At 42.6% G+C, this 19,016-nt stretch overlaps 1 protein-coding gene across 1 annotated transcript in view; it reads right to left on the reverse strand.

The window, feature by feature from the left end:
- Nucleotides 1-14,139, reverse strand: part of UBE2H (ubiquitin conjugating enzyme E2 H) — a 102,367-nt gene extending 88,228 nt beyond the window's left edge. Inside the window, exon 1 of the mRNA XM_042972192.1 lies at nucleotides 13,646-14,139. Coding sequence (XP_042828126.1) covers nucleotides 13,646-13,698 — 53 coding nt within the window. The 5' untranslated portion in view covers nucleotides 13,699-14,139. The remainder of the gene's footprint in view (nucleotides 1-13,645) is intronic.
- Between the last annotated feature and the right edge of the window lie 4,877 nt (nucleotides 14,140-19,016).

The following is a 19,016-nucleotide window of genomic DNA, read 5'->3' on the forward strand; positions in this document are numbered from 1 at the left end:
TACGCTTCATTCAAAATCAAATATAACTTCTGAACAAAACCTAACAACTTAGATTAATGCACTAATACATTATAATCAGAAACAAGGAGCAGGAGGATGGCGGTGGTAGAGGAGGACCTCGTCCCACGAACACAACGAGGTAACTATCAAATCATCCTTAACACCCCAGAAACTGACCCGAAGACTGACGAACAAACTCCACAACTAAAGGGAGAGAAGACACCACACCGAAGAAGGAATGTGAATAAAAAATTAAGTTTTAAAAAGTCAAAAACAGTAACTCCTTCCAGGAGTAGAACCCCCCCTCCCCCTGGCGCTCCTTAAATGTCAGCTACACTTAGTGACTATCTTCCAAGGAATAGAATACTGAAGGAAAAATAGTAACTTTACAGTGGAAGAACCTGGCAAGCACCACTAAGGCCCAGTGGACCAAGCTCAACATCACCTGCGAGGTCATGAGGCATGAGGACAGATGTATGCCCCTCACACGCCCCCATGTGTGATGAGAAGGGCACTTCACCTCCGTGGTATTCCTTCCAAAACCCCAGAATGAGTTTGGCCAATTTTAAGTACCTTTACTATCACGAGGTCTAATGATGAGAGGAAAACAAATCAGATAAACTGAAATTAAGGAATACTCCAAAAACCACCTGACCAGTACTCCCAAACTGTCAATGTTACGTAAAACAAGAAATAAGTGAGCAACTGTCACAGACTAGAGAATACGAAGGAGACATGACCACCGTATGTGATGTATCCTGGATTGAACCCTGGAACGGAAAAGAACATCGGTGGAAAAACTGGTGAAATCTGAATAAAGCCTGAAGTTTAGTTTATAGTAATACACCAACCAATAATGGTTCCTAGTTTTGACACGTGCCATTGGAACACAAAGCAGCACAGGGGTAACTGGAACGGAGTGAACAGAAACTCTCTGTAGTATGTTTGCAACTTTTCTGTAAATCAAAAATCAAAAGTTTATCTAAAAAAATGTAAAAGCTATCAAACATCAAGGCAAAAACAGCAGAAAGTGAGAAAGGCCCATTACTTCCCAAGCTTTCTTTCATCTCAAGTTTTAAAAAATTAAGCATCCAAAGTTTTTACACAGGCTTAGCTGTCTGGGGACTCATAATTGGAATTACTGTAATATGGGGCAAAACTGATCCATTCCAGGCACCCAGAGTTTAAATATCAATAAAAATGTTGGCAACTGGGGTGCTTGGCTGGCTCAGTCAGAAAAGCACGGGACTCTTGATCTTGGGGTCATGAGTTCAAGCCCCATGTTGGATACAGAGATTTTTTTTTTTTTTAATGTTTGTTTATTTTTAGGACAGACAGAGCAAGAGCGGGGGAGGGGCAGAGAGTAGGGGAGACACAATCCGAAGCAGGGTCCAGGCTCCCAGCTGTCAGCACAGAGCCCAACGCAGAGCTCGGACCCAGCAACCATGAGATCATGACCCGAGCCAAAGTTGGACATTTAACCGACTGAGCCACCCAGGAGCCCCTAGAGATTACTTTTAAAAAAATGTGAGCAACTAAATTTTCTGTGAAAGGTATCTTCAAAATATCTAGAAAGCAATTAAAAGAAATAACAATACAATATTTAAATGCTTAAGTACTGAACTGTGTCAAACTCTGATGGGATCCCATCCTGGCTCTGGGCATATCCTTTTACTCAAGCATATTTCCATTCCCCCAATTTACCTTTTAAAAACCAAAATATAGGGGCGCCTGGGAGGCTCAGTTGGTTAAGCGTCACGACCTCACGGTTGGTGAGTTCAAGCCCTGCATGGGGCTCTGCACTGACAGTATGGAGCCTGCTTGGTTTGCTCTCTCCTCTCTCTGACCCTCCCTCATTCTCATTCTCTCTCTCTCAAAATAAACTTTCAAAAAAAAACTTTTAAAAAAATGTAAAAGCCAAAATATAATTTAGGTAATTAAATACATAAATTTGGAAAGGAACGGCATGCGGTCATTCTATGCTGATCAAAGCTTCTGTAAATCAGGCACTATTACATGGCTTATATTATTTTTTTTAATTATTGACAGGTAACATACAATTCAGATACCTCAAAAATATAAAATGTAATGCCATCTAATCTACTATTGTAAAAACACAGCAGAACATTCATATTAAAACTTAGTGTCATTTTTCATTCTTTAGGACTCTTGCATTCCTAAATGGGATTAGCGAGGGCATTAGGCTATACTGTTTTAATTCTATTTTTCACATAACAAATGTGACTACTAAGTAGCAAAACTGAATTAAAAGTCAGGAGTGGAAAGCAGACTCCTAATTTCAACTCTGGCTTCTATTTCTGACATCAATAATAAAAACAAAGTTACCAGAGTTTACTCTCTAAATTCGAAGCAATACAGCCAAGAATTAGTATTTCTCAAACTATTACTTAAAGCCACAAAGGATACTGCCTAGAAATAATACAATTATTCATTTCAACTCAAAGAGCCCTTATAGTCAGAAAGCAACCATTGCTTTGTAGTACTATTATTTGAATTCCAGGTTTTCTCCAAGTAGAAGAACATGCTAAAATCTATGTAAGTGTCATATCTACTGAAATTTAACTTTAATAAAATGTCATCAGAACGTCATAAGAGCTGACAAAACACTGTAGGAATGACTTTTGAGAAATAAAACAGCCAGAACTGACAGACTAAAATCCTTATGTTTTATCCAATGCATTCAAATAATAAGCCCAAATTTAAAGACATCCCAATCATACCCTAATTTGTAATTCTAGAAACAACTGAATTACCAACTCTGCTTTCCCATTAAGCAAATAGAAAGAGAGGCATCTGTGTCAATTACGATGATCCAGTTCAAAGGCTTGTGCAGACAGACCCAGTCACCCCCCAAAAATGGACAATAAGCACAAGCAGACAAGGTATGTATTTCATTAGCCATTCTTTGAATCACAAGATGCAGAGGAGCTAGAACTAAATCCTGAGAATAAGCTCCCACAGGGGTAGGGGACTATCCCCATTTACCTTGCCTGGAGAGCACAGGAGGATGTGGGTGATAAAGACCTCCAGACTTCCTACCTTGAGGACTTACTAAAAGAAAATAGAGTCAGCACTTTCTGAATCTCCGAAACACTGACCAGTTTGCATAAAGCCAGCTTAGAAACACCAAATTCTTCAGAGGCAAGGAGAGACCAGGCCCTTTGAAGTATAAGAGCACAAAATTCAGGTGTTAAGTTCCATTGTGTCTGACTTCACTGAGCAGGGTTAAGGCAAATCTAAGGCATAGCCTATTTTATGTTCAGAGGATACATAGCAAAGGTGTAAACTACTATGTATTTTTAGCATAAGTTCTAGTTTGATAAATAACTGCCAAACCGCACAAAGTGAACTAGGCCAAGTATACTCCAATTTCCAAACTCCTAGAAAAAAAAGGACCTGGCTTCACTACTACTCTCACTTAAGCTTGAATGTAAGATACTGTAAAGGGTCTGGAAATACCTTCTCTTCAAAGGTTTCTTTGTGTGATTTCCTGCCGGTGTATTTCACTTTATTTGATTTCTAGAAATCAGTTCAAACTATAAGCTAGGAACACCACCAGAAAAAGAAAACACATACAAATTAAAATATATGAAATGAAATTAGTCTTGATGAGCCACTAATAGTCTTCCTGACATAACATAGTTTACAGGTTATAAAACTCTTAGCTAAATCTCAAAGGAAAAGCCACATTAATCACTAAAAGAAAGAACATGGTACCCAACTATTCTAACTAAAGAGCCTACGGAAAGACAGAAGCAAATAAGTGTTCTCAACTACATAAATGATGCGATACAGGTATACTCAAATATATGTCATTTGATAATCTAAGACCACATTCAAGACCTGCCTTTCTTAACTGCCAGGAGAAACGGGCAGCAATCCAGAGAATCAGACTAAAGAACACACTCAAAGGTCTATTTCCTCTCTTTCTTCCACCCATAAAACAAATCTGACTTAAAAGTATTTTGTTTTTGCTTCTAATCTCTAAGGATACAAACAGGGAGGCAAAAAATAGTTGTTTTCCCTTTATTCATTACAAAGATGGTGGCTGTAGTTGGTAAAATTAACAGATTTAATCACGTCAAATTGTCTTGCCAAAATCAGTGATTTATTATCAAACGTGTTATGTTCTATACATTTTAATATACTTTGAATATGCGAATGTGAATATAATGTGTAATAAAGCCCCCGAATCTCCAAGATCTGCATCATGGGATGATTTCATCGTAGAAGCCTTAGTTTAAATTAGTGATCTGACCAAGTACCAATTCACAGCTGTGGGACCATATATAAAGGCCATATAAAACTGACCATTTGTTAATGAAAAAAAGTAAACCGTTTCTTTCCTTTGGAGTGAAACAAAAAGGGTTATGTAGTTTCAGGCTTTGTTGCCAGGGAGACTTACTAACTTATATACAGGTTTAGATAAATAGCAAAAGGGTACTAAACATTCAGTAGTCTGTAAGACCATAAAACAATATAACCAACTATATTACACCCAGTGATCTCTTAACGAACACAATTCTACCTGAATCATCTTTCTACCGGTAACCACAATGGAAAATGTTCCCCCAAATACGTGTTTTTAAAATTAATCAACCTTCCTGAAACTACGTAATATAACATCAACTGACTTAAAAGCAATATCCGGATAACCAGTTACACTGGCACCATTTGGACAAAACAACTAAATTTATTTTCACTAAGCAGAGTAGTAACCCAATTGCTTCTGAGGTAACACGAACCAGGCACACTCTGTATCTTATTTTCTGTTTATATTACCTCAACTAAGATTTTACAATCCAAGAAACCTTGAAAAGTGTACGTGATAAAAACACGATACGTGGGAAAAGAAACGTTTTGCCTAAAGCTAAAGAGAAAATGCATAACTTACAACATTAATAACAATTTCCCATGTAGAGAATATCTCTTACTTTTTATCCATAATGCCTCGCTAAAAGTGGTTTACAAGTTAGAAACCAAGCAGTTGAACGAAAGACGTAAGATTCCATTCCCGGTCAATTAAACAATATTCTAAATCCCTAACTATGGTTCCTCCAAGTGCTACAGCCCAGGTACCTGCTGTGGGCCCAGGGACAGACTCACCAGCCATGTCTGTCTCTCCAGGGGATGACAAAGTCCAGCCAAGCCTCTCCCCTTCATATGGGGTTTCCTACTCCTCCCCGACTTCTCCGCAGGACCAGGTCAAAAGATCAGCAGCAGCACCTGTTTACACCTCCTACCTCAAGCCCTGGATGCCTAAAAAGCGGAGGAAAGCAAAAGGGATCCTTCATCCGCATAGAGCTGCCCTGTGGGGCTTTCCACCACCTGGCTCTAGAGGTGCCAGCCACGGCAGCCAGCGCGAGCACCAGCCTGCAAACAACCAGACACCCTGCGCCAGCATCTGGTGAGGTGCGGAGAAGAAGCTACAAGAGTACTTGCCCAGAAAGCGTAACATTCTCCTAAAACGGGATACCCCACCCCACCGGAGAATCACTAACGTACCAACAGTCTCTCAAAAGCACACGCTGACTTTTCTGTGTTTTCAAAAGGTTTCCACAGTGCGCTTCAATTACATTTTGGCGATCCGAAAATAATCCTCTAACATACATACATGCTCAGAGCGCCATCCTGGCGTCTGACAACTGAACTAAAGGTCTACGCGCTGAATAAATCGTCATTGACTCCCACCTGAAAGAAGTATAAACCAGGAGGTGGTCTTTTTTCTTGTTAGGCAAGTTAAAGTTCCAAGTGCCAGGAATATGTTAATCGTGTAAGCAACACGCATAACCACCTATCAATTCAAATGCTCGTAATTTATCAGAAAGAGTGTGATGACAACCATTACAAACCAACATCAAATTTTCTCATAGCAATGTCCATCAACCTATCAAATAACTTATACAGAACATCAAAAACTTAAAAAACAAAAACCTATTTTGTTAAAAAACTAACTTAAAAAAAAAATTCCAGGAAAACATATTAAGGGATACCCTAACTCTTAGAATCTGTTTTCAGTTCTGCCACGGAGTTGCCAATGGTTTCTGAATTTAGTCCATATGAAAACTGAAGATACTATTCAGACCTCAACAGAGTCCTACATAAATATTTGTAAGCTGCTATAAATGTAATTGGAAGTGCTAAGCAAAACTAAGGTCTAAAAAAAAAATCTTATCAATACTTTACAAAAAGAAAAGGGTACCATCAACAAAAAGTGTGCTTATCTTTTCAGAAAAGCAATGAGTCTTACTAGCAGATGCAAAAATAAGTTATTTGTGACCGTAATCCCTGAAGTACCATGTCAAAGGGCCACAAAATTTTCACAACGAAAACTTAATTCACTAATTTTGAATGGAGGAGAGGGAAAAAGTTACTAAACTAGCCTTGACAGAGTAAGGTAAGAAATCAGTGCTTTCAAATCATGCTATTTAATGGGATTCCTTTAAAATACATGTCTCAAAAAAATAAATAAGTAAATAAAAAATACATAAATAAAAATAAAAATAAATACATGTTTCATGTCACAATCTTAATGTATGTGAAATACAGACAATCAGTCAAAATTAAATGCAGGCTATCTGTTAAAAAGTTAAGCACCTATACCTACCCCATGATTCAGCTATTCCATTCCTATATGTTTACCCAAAAGAAAAGAAAACATCCATAGCAGCTTTGTTTGTAATAGCTCCAAACTGGAAATAACCCAAACGCCCATAAAGAGGAAAATGTGTAAGTAAACAAATTGTGCTATAGCTTTACAATGACATACTACTCAGCAATGAAAAGAACATGGTAAATCTCAAAATATGATGAAAGAATTCATATAGAAGTACATACTCTAGGGGCGCTTCAGTGGCTCAGTTGGTTAAGAATCCAACTCCTGATTTCAGCTCAGGTCATGACCTCACTATTCAGGAGATCAAGCCCTGCATCAGGCTCTGTGCTAAGAGCACTGAACTTGGTTGGGATTCTCTCTCTCCCTCTTCATCTGCCCCTCCCCTACTTTTTCTCTCACACAAAATAAATAAACAAACTTAAAAAAAAAAAATAAAGAGGGTTTCTTATGGGAACACATAATTGGGTCACTTAAAAAAAAAAAGGACATACTCTATAATTACCTTTATATAACATTCTAGAAAATGCAAAATAATCTATAGTGACAGAAACCAAATCAATGGTTGATTGTGATGATAGGCTTCATGGGTGATATTTCTGTCAAAACTTATCTCATTTATCATTTTTAAATATACACAGTTATTTTATATTATACCTCAATGAAAAGCAGAAGGAAACAAATTCAAGATATCCCAACTAATTCTGTAGCTCTTGCCAGTCAGATCTAATCATGAATGTATATATTTAATATACCAACTCACAGTAGGCACTTTGGCAAGTACAAAAGTGTCCCTAATTTAAGGATCGCCATTATCACTCACACTCGCACACCCACACACACACCATATAAAACAAAGAGATCAGAATTCATTTGTCATCACTAGGACAGGTTGATTGCTTCACTGCTGAAATCACACCAACTAAAACACAACAGAACAAAATGAGAGCAGAGTGAGTGTGGGGCCCCAAGATTTTTAATTAAATATTTTAATTCAAATGATTACCTTCTTTGATCTAGAAGAAAACAGAAAAAAGAAATTATTTTAATTCAAATGGTTATCTTCTTTGCTCTAGTAGGAAACAGAAATAATCCACAAGTACAAGAAAAGCCTATGTACAAGATGTTAATTTCAATCTTATCACAGACAAAATGCCAAAGAATTAAATCAGTGGCATGGGCACGGAATGGCATATTACATGATCTATTCATTATGTTTGATATTTTTAATTGGGGGGAAGGGGGAAGCTGCAAAAACTATTAAGCAAAAACAGAGCACATACATACAAGATGATCAACAGGTTGAAAATAATATATGGGGGAGAGGGGGAGACTGATAAGAAAAAACACCATCATGTTAATATTTGAGGACAATGGTTCTTAAGCTGTGGTCCCTATTGTGGACCAACAGCATCAAGATCATCTGGGAACCTGTTAGAAATGCAAGTTCTTGAGCCCCATTCTAGAACCACTGAGTCGGACAACTCCAGGGCTAGTACCCCAGCACCTATTTCAACAAACCCTCCAGGTAATTAAGATCACACTAAAGTTTGAGAACCACTGTATAAAGGATAGGATTATGAGTGACTGTTTTCTTCCCCCTTTTGTAACCTATACTTTCCTCAATTGTCTTACTACTTGCATGATCCAGTTTTTTCGTTAAAGTAGTTTACTAAAACGTACACTGTGGGTCTATAGTTAAGAAGCTATTATACCATAAGCACTTTTGCAGGTCTGAATTGCAAGCCTAAAAAATCCAATGATTCTTGGGGCACCTGGCTGGCTCAGTCAGTGGAGCATACGACTCCTGATCTCGGGGGTTGTGAGTTTGAGTCCCATGCTGGGTGTTGAGATTACTTTAAAATAAAATCTTTAAACAAAATCCAATGATTCTTAGAACCATCAAATCTGTTAAGAGTGAACAAGATACTAAATATTACATATATTTGTATATATACGTATACACGTGTATACACACACACACAACACAGGTCAAGGTACTAGGCAAATTGCACAACACTAGGAAAACAACAAATCCAGGTGTTTCTAACACATGCATACAAACAGGGTTAAGGGACTTTTATGGGTCACATCTGCAAAAGATTTTTCTCCCCTAAAAGCTGAATTTTCAGGCTTGTGTGTAATTTACTAGAACTGCACTGCAGGACTCCGATGTTCTGAAGCTGTGAATGCTTACTCATGTAGGTCCCTGCTTAACAAAAATAAGTACCAGTATGTTATATTTGTCACCAAAATCTAGGCAGAGAAGACAAATTCAGAACACTGGGAGTTGCCAAACCTTTAATTTCTAGCTTGAAGACCATAAAGCTGTTCCACCTTCCACCTCAACATCTCACAAAAACAGAGTCCACAGGAAATAAAAGCAAAACACAGGTTCTCTCAACTGACACTGGAGCTAGTTAAAAGATTACAGAATCGTCTATACTCTGAGCACAAATTAAAGAGTAACAAAGACTACTAATTTAGGGATAGAATAATTACTGATTAACAACAAAATACCAAAGCTGATGTCAAAGGGTTAAGCATTTTAATGTTTTTGTTTCCATTTTCTTTTAACATCTACCTTTTAAATAATAGGAATATAGCACCCCATACATCCCATTGCATAAAATTCACTTTTTAATCTTTCTTCTCCTTGAAAAGTCAATTCTGAAAGTAAATACAAGTTATTCAAAAAGCTGATACATACAATGCTGACCTACTATAAACAGCTCTACTTTGGTTTTTTTTTTTTTTTTTTTTTTAATTGTTTAACTGGTTACATAAGCATCATGACCACCCACACTGAATTTTTCACTACTAACCCCCTAGCACCAAACCCGGCATGAAGTGGGTGCTCAAACATTTTAGGGGGATGAACTTGTTCCTGAAAGCTTCTGAAACCCTAAAGCAGACACCCTGGATTCTGTAAGGTTTCACTAAATGCTGCTAATGAATTTAGTAAAAGTCACTGCCCCTTTCTATCACTCTTCAAGCTTTTGTAGGGAAAACTTACATTTGTACCATACTTCTGAATCCCTGCATGAGTCATTTAAGTACATTTAAAGTGGCGGCATATCCTATTTTAAGTTGCCACAACTCCCTCTGAAAAAGGAGATCTTCGAAAACTTAGTATTATAAAGTAAATTCCAAAATCTCACACCAATAACAAATACAGGGCATGCCAAGTCCCCATTATTATCAGATTCACTTTTCTGACTTAACCCTGAACACTTATTTCTTGTACTCTGAGAGGTCAGGTTTTCCTCTTTTCCACCCCTTGAAAATACACTTAATCCTGTAACACCACTCACAAGGCGTCCCCGGCCCCTACTTCTTTTGTATATAAACACTCTGGTCACACACTCCATCAGCTGTTTGGTAGCTCCACCCCTCCTCCTTTTCCGGGTAGTAACAGAGCAGCCAATGAGCTGTGAGGAGCTGTGCCTGAGGCCTTTTCCCTGCATACGCTTTTCCAAAACAAGCAGCTCCAGCCTTCAGCAGGGGCCACTGGTTCACAGATAAAAGGATCACCAGGCTGTGCAACAGGGTGAGACGAGTAACCCCCACCAACAAGGAAACCCGTGTAATCTGAGCTGTTTGTTCCTCCACCAGGGAGAACTTAAACCGATATTCCTTTAGGGCAAATCACGCTTTAAGGTCACCAGAGTCCCAGTTCTCAGACAATCTAAATAATCAGCCTGGGTTTGGGTTTGAGATGGAAACCTTAACGCTTGCCAGGCTGGGAACAGCACGGTATCACCAATCTACCTGACTTTGCAAACAAATGGCCACGCTATCCACCACCATACCACAGGATCTGGGCTGACTGTAAGTTTTTTGATTGGGACAAATTCCTACAGGACCCAGAAGTCAGTACATCAGTTTCTAGGCTCCTGGAGAGGTTTGCACAACCCTCAGCAAAGGATCAGAACAGAAACAATGAATGAGTCAGAGTTTCAGAACATAATCGCCCAGCAGATTATTAAGTGCATCGGTGCAAAACACTCACTCCCTGCATAACTTGAGAGTCAGCTCTCCTCCTACCAACCCGTCACAAAAGAAATTGCACCGACTCCAAACAACAACCAGAGACAGTGTCTCGGAAAGAACCTAGCTAGGTGGTGGAAAGCAGTGGCCAATTAGTTACACATCCCCTTCTCTCCCTACCCCCACACCACTACTTTCCTACTATTATAGGTTCCCTGCCAAGCTGTAAATCGTGGTGGCATAATTACACTCAGGAGACATCCAAAAATGGGCTGAAACAGGAGATTGCAATGAAACCAGCTATTGGCCTCCATACCAAAGAAATCATCAAGGGGCACTGAGGGGCAAAAAGCAAGTACATTCCTTCAGACCTTCTCTACTTCCTCTCCACCATCTTTCATTTTCAACCCCGGCCCTTTCACACAACTGTACTAATTTTAATAGTGGGTTGGGAAATTTTTCCTTAAATTTTTGCTAAATATACCTTGCTCAAAAATTATGGGCTCCATTTGGGCCTACTAATGTGAATTCAACAGAGAAAAGAGGCCACAAAATCTCTCACCCCCACCACACACATGCACACACAAAAGGAAATACCAAAATTTTAACTTCCAAACTACGTTAGACCAGAAAATAACAAACATGAAACAAAGATAACCTCTGGCTTTTAAGTCCCGAGACTGTTGTCCTCCTATCTCAGAGATCTATGATTTTAAAGCGCCTCTGCTTTCTTTTGTCAGAAAGGAGGAAGGTGGGGAAAGAACAGAAGGCCAATGCATCTTTGCCTTTCTTCATCTTCTACTAAAAATAAGCTATGAAATAAGCCACTTAGGGGAAGAAAAAAGAGAAAGACACCCTGCTGTTCTTTGTCTGTTTTCCTCTCCCTCTCCACCCCCCACACCCCGTCTCCTAAATGCGGTAATCATTCTAGATGCCACAACTACTAAATGAACAAAAGGCACTGTATGGAAAAGGCATCAGGTCAAGTTAGGCCTCACCCTTTATCCTCAATCTTCTAAAAATATATGTATATAATTTGAGACACTGACATTGATCAAAAACAGCTGGAATTCTCTCTCCACCTCCATCCCAATTAAACATTAGGTAGAAATTTGCATTAGGTGTGACAGTAACTCTCAATTCAGGATAAAAATAACTCAGATGCTGCCACCATGTCATTTCCTAGTTTCTAAACAAAAATAAAACCCGAAACTGCTTTGTGTAAAATGAACACACAGCCATAGTTACAAGTTTTCCTGCAACATTATGAAAAGCCAACATTACTGGTATCATTCACACGTTTACAAAACTTAATCACAGCCACAAACAGCTCAGGAAGAGTCAATTTCACTTGTGCCTAGACATGTATTTGGAACATATATTTTATTATTTGCTCCTCTCTGTAATCCCCCTTCCCACCACCCCAAAATTCTGAACTTCAAATACTAAAACTTAGTAGTTTTATCTACTGTTCCTAATTTCTGGCTAAGTTTTCCCGAGTGAGGAGAAAAACACCCTATTCTTGAAAAGATTATGAAAAAAAAAAAAAAATCTCTTGCCCAGGCAACTTCTCTCCCATCCCCCACTTCTAAACCAAATACAAAAACTACTTCTTAAAAAACTTCTGAGAATTCCATAACTCAGTATTTGACAATAATCATCAATCTCTAAAAAGAGGGAAAATGTTCAATCAAAAACAGTAACAAATAAAAGGAAGAAAGAAGGAATTCACCTGAAGAATCTAGCCAAACAACTTGAGTTATATAAACAAAACCCTGCAACAGGGGGAAATGGTGGGGGGATGGGGGTGAGGGAGAAAGAGAAGCAGGAGACAGGACTTTTTAACTGCGTTTCACACACCACCACTCCCCATCCCCGGTTCCCCTTCTCCCCAGGGATTAGGTGCTCAGAACACTGGGCTCGTTTCCTCTCTCTCCCCCAACCCTCTAAATTACCCCTCAAAAATTTTCTCCATTTGTCACAGGAACCTTCGCGAATTTCTCTAGCTGGTCACGAAATAATCAGTCTGGACTCCAACCAAAACCTCTGCCTGAAGGGCCCTTATCAGTTATAGCTTTCCCACTGCCACCTCCAGAGTACATAAAGTTGGGGGGTGGGGTGGAATAAAAGGTGTCACTTGGTAAAATCAGGGCAGTTATTCCCCCGAGAACCTTACCCTCATAGACAGAGTTTGCTTAAGTGGCCACTACAGGGGCTATTTTGTCAAGGAGATCCTCTTTCTCTCCCTCCTCCAGCTGTCATGTCCACAATATGGAGGGTGGCTTATGGAGGGCCTGGGGGTCCTCACTGCATACAACTATGGGTGGGACAGGCTTTGTCAGTGAAAAGAAAAACCGTGGGGTTCTTCTAGGGACCAGAGAGCTTAGCAGGGGTCTCTGATTTAAAACACTCAGAGCTCTTTATTACAAGAGGGGGCACTGAGCAGACTACTCTTCCTAATATAGAAAGGAATTAGGGATAAAGGAGGTCACTTGAGTTACCCCAGTTCAAGAAGCACAGTGAGTGGAGGGAATGGAGGCATCTCAAGAAAGGAAGAAAGGCTTCACTCTCGGGAATTTCTATCACGAGTCCCTAAATCCAGAGCGAGCAAACAGGAGAGACCCTGAGGTGGACATGGTGATAAAGAGAGAGGTAGCTGGTCCTGCAAAAAAAAAAAAAAAAAAAAAAAAAAAAACCAAAAAAAAACCAAAAAAAAACCCCACGTCGTCTTGGGAATCCAAACGTCGTGGAGGAGAGTCACGGGCAAAGGGGGTGCAGAACAGCGAGAAACAACGCACGTTTCGGGGTGCTGCAGATAAAGGGGGAGCTGGAAAGGCTCTCGGCTCCTGGGAGGTGCCAAGGAGCCGCCGTAGGCACTGGGGGGAGGGAGGAGAGGAAGGGAGCCTCGAACAGTGGCCTGGAGTGCCCCAGGGCCCCTGCTTGGGTTTCAGGGGTGCCCTGGGCTTCCTCACACAGCCCCCCCCCCCTCGACAGCCCGAATCCCCCCTCCACGAAGGATACAGCTTGACCACGTCCGTGTCCATCCGCCTCTTGCCCGGACTGGGGGATGACATGGTGTCGCCGCTGCCTCCCCGTCGCCTGCGCCGCCGCCGCCTCTCTCCTTTCCTCGGCCCGTCTATCACGGGCCCCGGGCCCCGGCTCTGAGGAGCCCGCGGCCGCGCCGGCTCCTCGGTGGAGGTGGCAACACCCCCGCGATCCTGTCCGGTCCCGTCAGCCGCCGCCGCCGCCGCCCCCCGCACGGGGGAACACCGGGCACTGTCCGGCCGAGTGGGGGTGGGGACCCCGCGGCGCCCGGCTCGGGCTGCCCCTCTCCGGCTGTGGGTTCCGCCGCGGCCCGGCCCCGGCGCTACTCTGCGCCGCGCGTCGCTCCCTCCTGCCTGCTCTAGCTCGCTCGCCTGCTCGCCCGCTCACCCTCTCGCCGGCTCCCTAGCAGCCTCCACGACAAGCGGACGACTCCTGCTCAGTCGGCCTCTCTACCCTAGCCTCGCTCTGGGCGCCGTGACGTCACCTCTGTGACGTCATCTGCGGGGCGGGCCCGGCTGGCGAAAGGGGTGGGGCGCCGCCGCCGCGGCGTGGACTTTCCCGGGGGGTTCTGGGAGATGTAGTTCCTCTTTCTCCTGCCCTCACAGCCCTGTGCCCCCTCCCCCAAGTCCCCCGCACGCTTAATCGCTCAACTGCCAGTGACGTTATCATCATCACAAACGATAATAGTAAATAATGGCAATATTATTACATGTGTGTGTTTTAGTGTAATAAACTTCCTTCTCACATACACTGTTAAAAGGCTGTTTATTTGATTTGAGGTGGCAATTCCTTGGATAGGCACCAAAATCGGAAATTCCCACACCAGCAGGTTCTCTGCCCTCTGCTCCCTTCTTGGATGGAGAGAATCTGTCTGCAGCGATCGTAGACTACAGCAAGGTTTCCTCGGAGCTTGCAAACCAGGGTTCGTTACCTTCCACATGGAAAGGGCCACTACTTCAAGGATTAGAATGGAGGCAGCGAGCTGGAAAGACCAGAAATAATTTGGTACGAGCATCCTTACCCCACGGAGTATGAGGTAATTTCACAGAGGGAAAGACTGATAGAAGCTGAAACACCCCCAATGTGCTGTAGTTCAAAGGACAGCGATTGTTCTGCCCTCCGAACTGCTATACTAACCCTGTATACTCTGATTCGTCCAATAAATATTTACGGAGCACCTACTATGGTGTGAATCACCCTGCCGGACATGAGGGTATCACGGTGAACTAAGAAAGACGTTAAATTTACGCAGTCCTCCCAATATGGTCGGCGGGTGTAGTATGTCAGCATCACCTGGGAACTTGTTAGAAATTCAGGCTAAAGCTTCACCTCAGACCTACTGCATTAGAATTTGCAGCTTAACAAGGTCCCCAGGTGATTCCTGTGTGCGGGGAGGTTTGAGAGTCACTGCTCTACAAAGCACCCTACAAAGAAGCCTTATGGAACCCAGGAGTCGACCAGGCAAAGGGAGCAGGAGTGATCTAGGCATCTCCTATGTTTACATCACATTTTTGCTGCCATCTACTGTATTTTCAAAAATTTGTATCTATTCCCTTGTTCCTATGAATACACTTGTACTGTGTCAGACCCCGTGCTGTGAGTTGGGTCTCCTTACATTAACCTCTCTCTCTCTCTCTCTCTCTCTCTCTCTCTCTCTCTCTCTCTCTCACACACACACACACACACACACACACACACACACACACACACCTGGGCAGCAGCAATCAGCTAAAATTGAACATTCTTTACTCCGATCATTCCATTCCTCCAAAGGACTAGTTGTTTGTGTGCATGTGCTAAATGTACATAACATAAAACTTGCCATTTGAACTACTTTAAAGCGCACAATTCAGTGTATTACATTCACAATGTTGTGCAACCATCACTACTCTCCCTTTCCAGAACTTTTTCATCATCTCAAGCAGAAACTCCATACCCATTTAACAACAAATCCTCATTCATTCTCCACTCCCCCCAGCCCCTGCTAACCTCTACTCCACTTTCTGAAAAAGGCTATTTTAACTGCTTCCGAAAGGGATACGTTGGTCTTTCTGACTGTACATAGCAATTCTGTCAGAGGGAGGACCTGTCTGAAGGAGATTTCTAACTCCCTTCAGGTGACCACTTTGGTTTCGTTGTCGTTCTTTTTTAAATGTTTATTTTGTATTTATTTTTGAGAGAGGGAGAGACTGTGTGCACACCGCCGTGGGGAGGAGGGGCAAGGGCGGGGGGGGGGGGGGGATGGAGGATCCTAAGCGAGTTCTGTGCTGCCTGAGCCACCCAGGAGCCCCATGTGACCACTTTGTTAAAGGGAGGGAAGGATGGGGCAGAAATTATTCCTGACTGTCTCCTCCAGGCTCTCCAGGCTCCTGCGGCTACCTCTTCCTCTCCCAGCACTGCTCTTCACTCTCCTTCACCTGAGTAACCCCCTACTCACATGCTAAGGCAGCTGTTCTCAACCTTTGGTGCACTTCAGAATCACCTGGGGAGCTCGTTAAGCTCACAAATGTCCAGGCCCCCCCACCAGGGACTCTGATTCAGAAGGTCTAGGGTGAGGCTTGGATGTCCATATCTTTAACAAGCTCCCCAGATGATTCTGATGCAGGCCAAAGTTTAAGAACCGCTGCTTGAAAATTCCAACAGGCACCAACACTTTCAAAACACCTGCCCAGATCCCTCTAGGTGGGTCCTGTGCTTTCATAATATCCTATGCAAATAAGGATGTTTCCTCCCCATGGGAGAGCAAGGCTCCGAGGCAGGCTCAGAGGACCCAAAGTGTTTCCAGAACAGAAAGAACAGGTCAAGGATGGGACTCTTGAGAAAGAAGGGCACGGGGTGGATCTAGAAATTATCCCTGGTGGGCTCTAATTTTTACAGAGGCCATACACTGCTGCGATCTAAGCAGGAAACAAAAATCATCGGAGACGTGTTTAGAGAAATTTGTTCTGGACAACACTGGAGAAGGTGGGGCTGCTCTACCTAGAAATGCCATGGAAATTTAGCCCTCTGAGCACTCCCTGAAAAGCAATCACTTGGAGGAGAATTATTGTCTAGCAAGTGTCTTAGCTCTGGGTTACTCGGGACAGACCTGCCCATCCCTAGCCCTTAATTATGACTCAGTTAATTGCAGATATCCTCCCAGATCCTTAGTGTTCTCATCTGTAAAGTGTGGCTCATAATACCCTACCCACTTGAGTAGGTTGATGGAGTAAATGGAGAAGATGAATGTGAAAGCCCCTTGTAAACTATAAATTGCTTTTCATAGAGGTAATGTGAAGTGTTGATTATAAGATGTAATGTATTATTTGTGGTGCTATTATTATATTATTAATTTCAACCCCCCTCCATTTGCCCCACTCCTTATGCACTGTGTATCATTTAAAGAGAAAGGCATTCACTTTTTTTTTTTTCTTTTGGGGTTTGTTCGTTTGCTTTCTCTTGAAGATGTCATAGTTTCCTTCACCTTTGTGGTGAAGGTATGGTCACAATTTTAGGACACACCTTTTCTCTCTGGGCGTTTTGCCATTTGCTCCTTCATAAATCCATTTCCTCCATTCTGACTTCCTCCCCTCTCCCCCGCTGCAACCCTCCCGTCATCTTTCCAGAGCTTCAAAAGACTCTGGAATCTGCCCTTGACCAGGTGGGTTCGAAAGGTAGCTCCTAAGTCGTGCCAAATGACAGCCTTTGTTTGACTTATTTTTGGCTTACAAATCCTGGAGCTCCTCTCGAGCAAAGTGTTTGTGCTCGCCTTTTACCCAATGTTTTAGCCATTCAGAATGTCAATAATTTACTCTAAGACAACGCTGGGGCCCGGGAGTATCTGTTTATGTATGTGCACACACATGGCAGTGTGCTGGAATGAACCGTGTTTTTCCTTATCAGGTATAACCAGGGTGCCACGAGGGAACAGCTGTCCAGCCTGCCTGACTCACCAGTGTTGCAATCTGGGAAATGTATTTGGGGCCTGTTTATCTCTCCCCAGGGCAGGACCAAGCTTGACCAATGGAGCCTTCGATCTCAGGAGCAGCTTCTCGAAGGCAAGCAAACAAGTTTGGAGAGAATATGCTGCTTTGAGCCAGACACTAAGAGGGAGCAAGAGGAAAGCTATCATTTGATACACTGAGTAGACCACAGCCCCAGAGCTGCTCTATCTCCAAAGGTACCTGTTAACACGAGAGCTCTAAAACCAAAGTAAGTTCGTCACTGTCCCCACGAAATGTGAAAATCCCTCCAATAAGGCCTCCTGATTCCAGTCGACCATTTCTGTTGGGAAATAGGTTTGTTTGGAGGCGGCACTCTCGGCATCTGAGATCACAGGTCCGGAACGCTCTAGAAGGCAATAATATCAACAGTTTCCTTGCTGCTGTGGAAATGAAAGCTTAAAAATCATTTCAAGGGGCGCCTGGCTGGCTCGGTCGCTTGATCTCAGGGTCGTGAGTTTGAGCCCCATGCTGGGTGTAGAAATTACTTAAAAATAAAGAAAGAAACTTAATCAATCATTTCAAGCCATCTCCATGTAACCCTGTTACAATTTGTCCCCACAGAAGCAGTCAGGGGTTGCTCAGGAACATGCAGGCCAGACGGCAGCGAGGACAGAAAGATTTCACCTGCGCTATCGTTGCCACGGGTTGTTTTGTTCACTACCTGTGGCAACAGGCTCCTTGGACGAACACCAATCCCCCCAAAGCAGCATGATTCAGAGTGAGCACGGAACTTCGAGACAGATAACCCCTTCCAGTCCCAGGCGCGCACACACACCCTAATGCCGAGGCTCAAGGAGGGAGCAAGATTGGAAATTATTTACACCTCCATCCAGGGAGCTCTCACCTGGGCCCTCTTTGGAGCCTTTGTTTTGCCAGTCGTCGTGGCCTCCTGTGTTTCCTTTGCAGCTTCCTTATCTCCCTGATCCGGAAATGCTGGAGGCTCCAGACTCAGCCCTCGGCTCTCTGCTCTTCTTTCTCTATATTTAATCCCTGTCTCAGCTTCAATGGCTGTGCGTACCCTGACTCCCCCGTGTACATTTCTGGTTGGAGCCCAGCCCCTGAACTGCAGACATATACATACAGTCGTCTATTTGACATCTCCTCAGGTCCCAAAGTAAACTGTGATGCTATCCCTACCTCTCTCTCACATAGTTTTCCCCATTCGGTAAATGGCAGCTATTAATTTGAAATATATGACATTGCTAAAATGTTTTTAATGTTTTTATTTATTTCTGAGAGAGAAAGATTGAGCAGGGCAGGGGCAGAGAGAGAGGGAGACAAAGAATCCAAAGCGGGCTCTGCCCTGACAGTGTGGGGCTCCAGCCCTCGAACAGTGAGACGATGACCTGAGCCTAAGTTGGACG

This window comes from Panthera tigris, chromosome A2, assembly GCF_018350195.1.
Source record: "Panthera tigris isolate Pti1 chromosome A2, P.tigris_Pti1_mat1.1, whole genome shotgun sequence".
NCBI classification, from domain to species: Eukaryota; Metazoa; Chordata; class Mammalia; order Carnivora; family Felidae; genus Panthera; species Panthera tigris.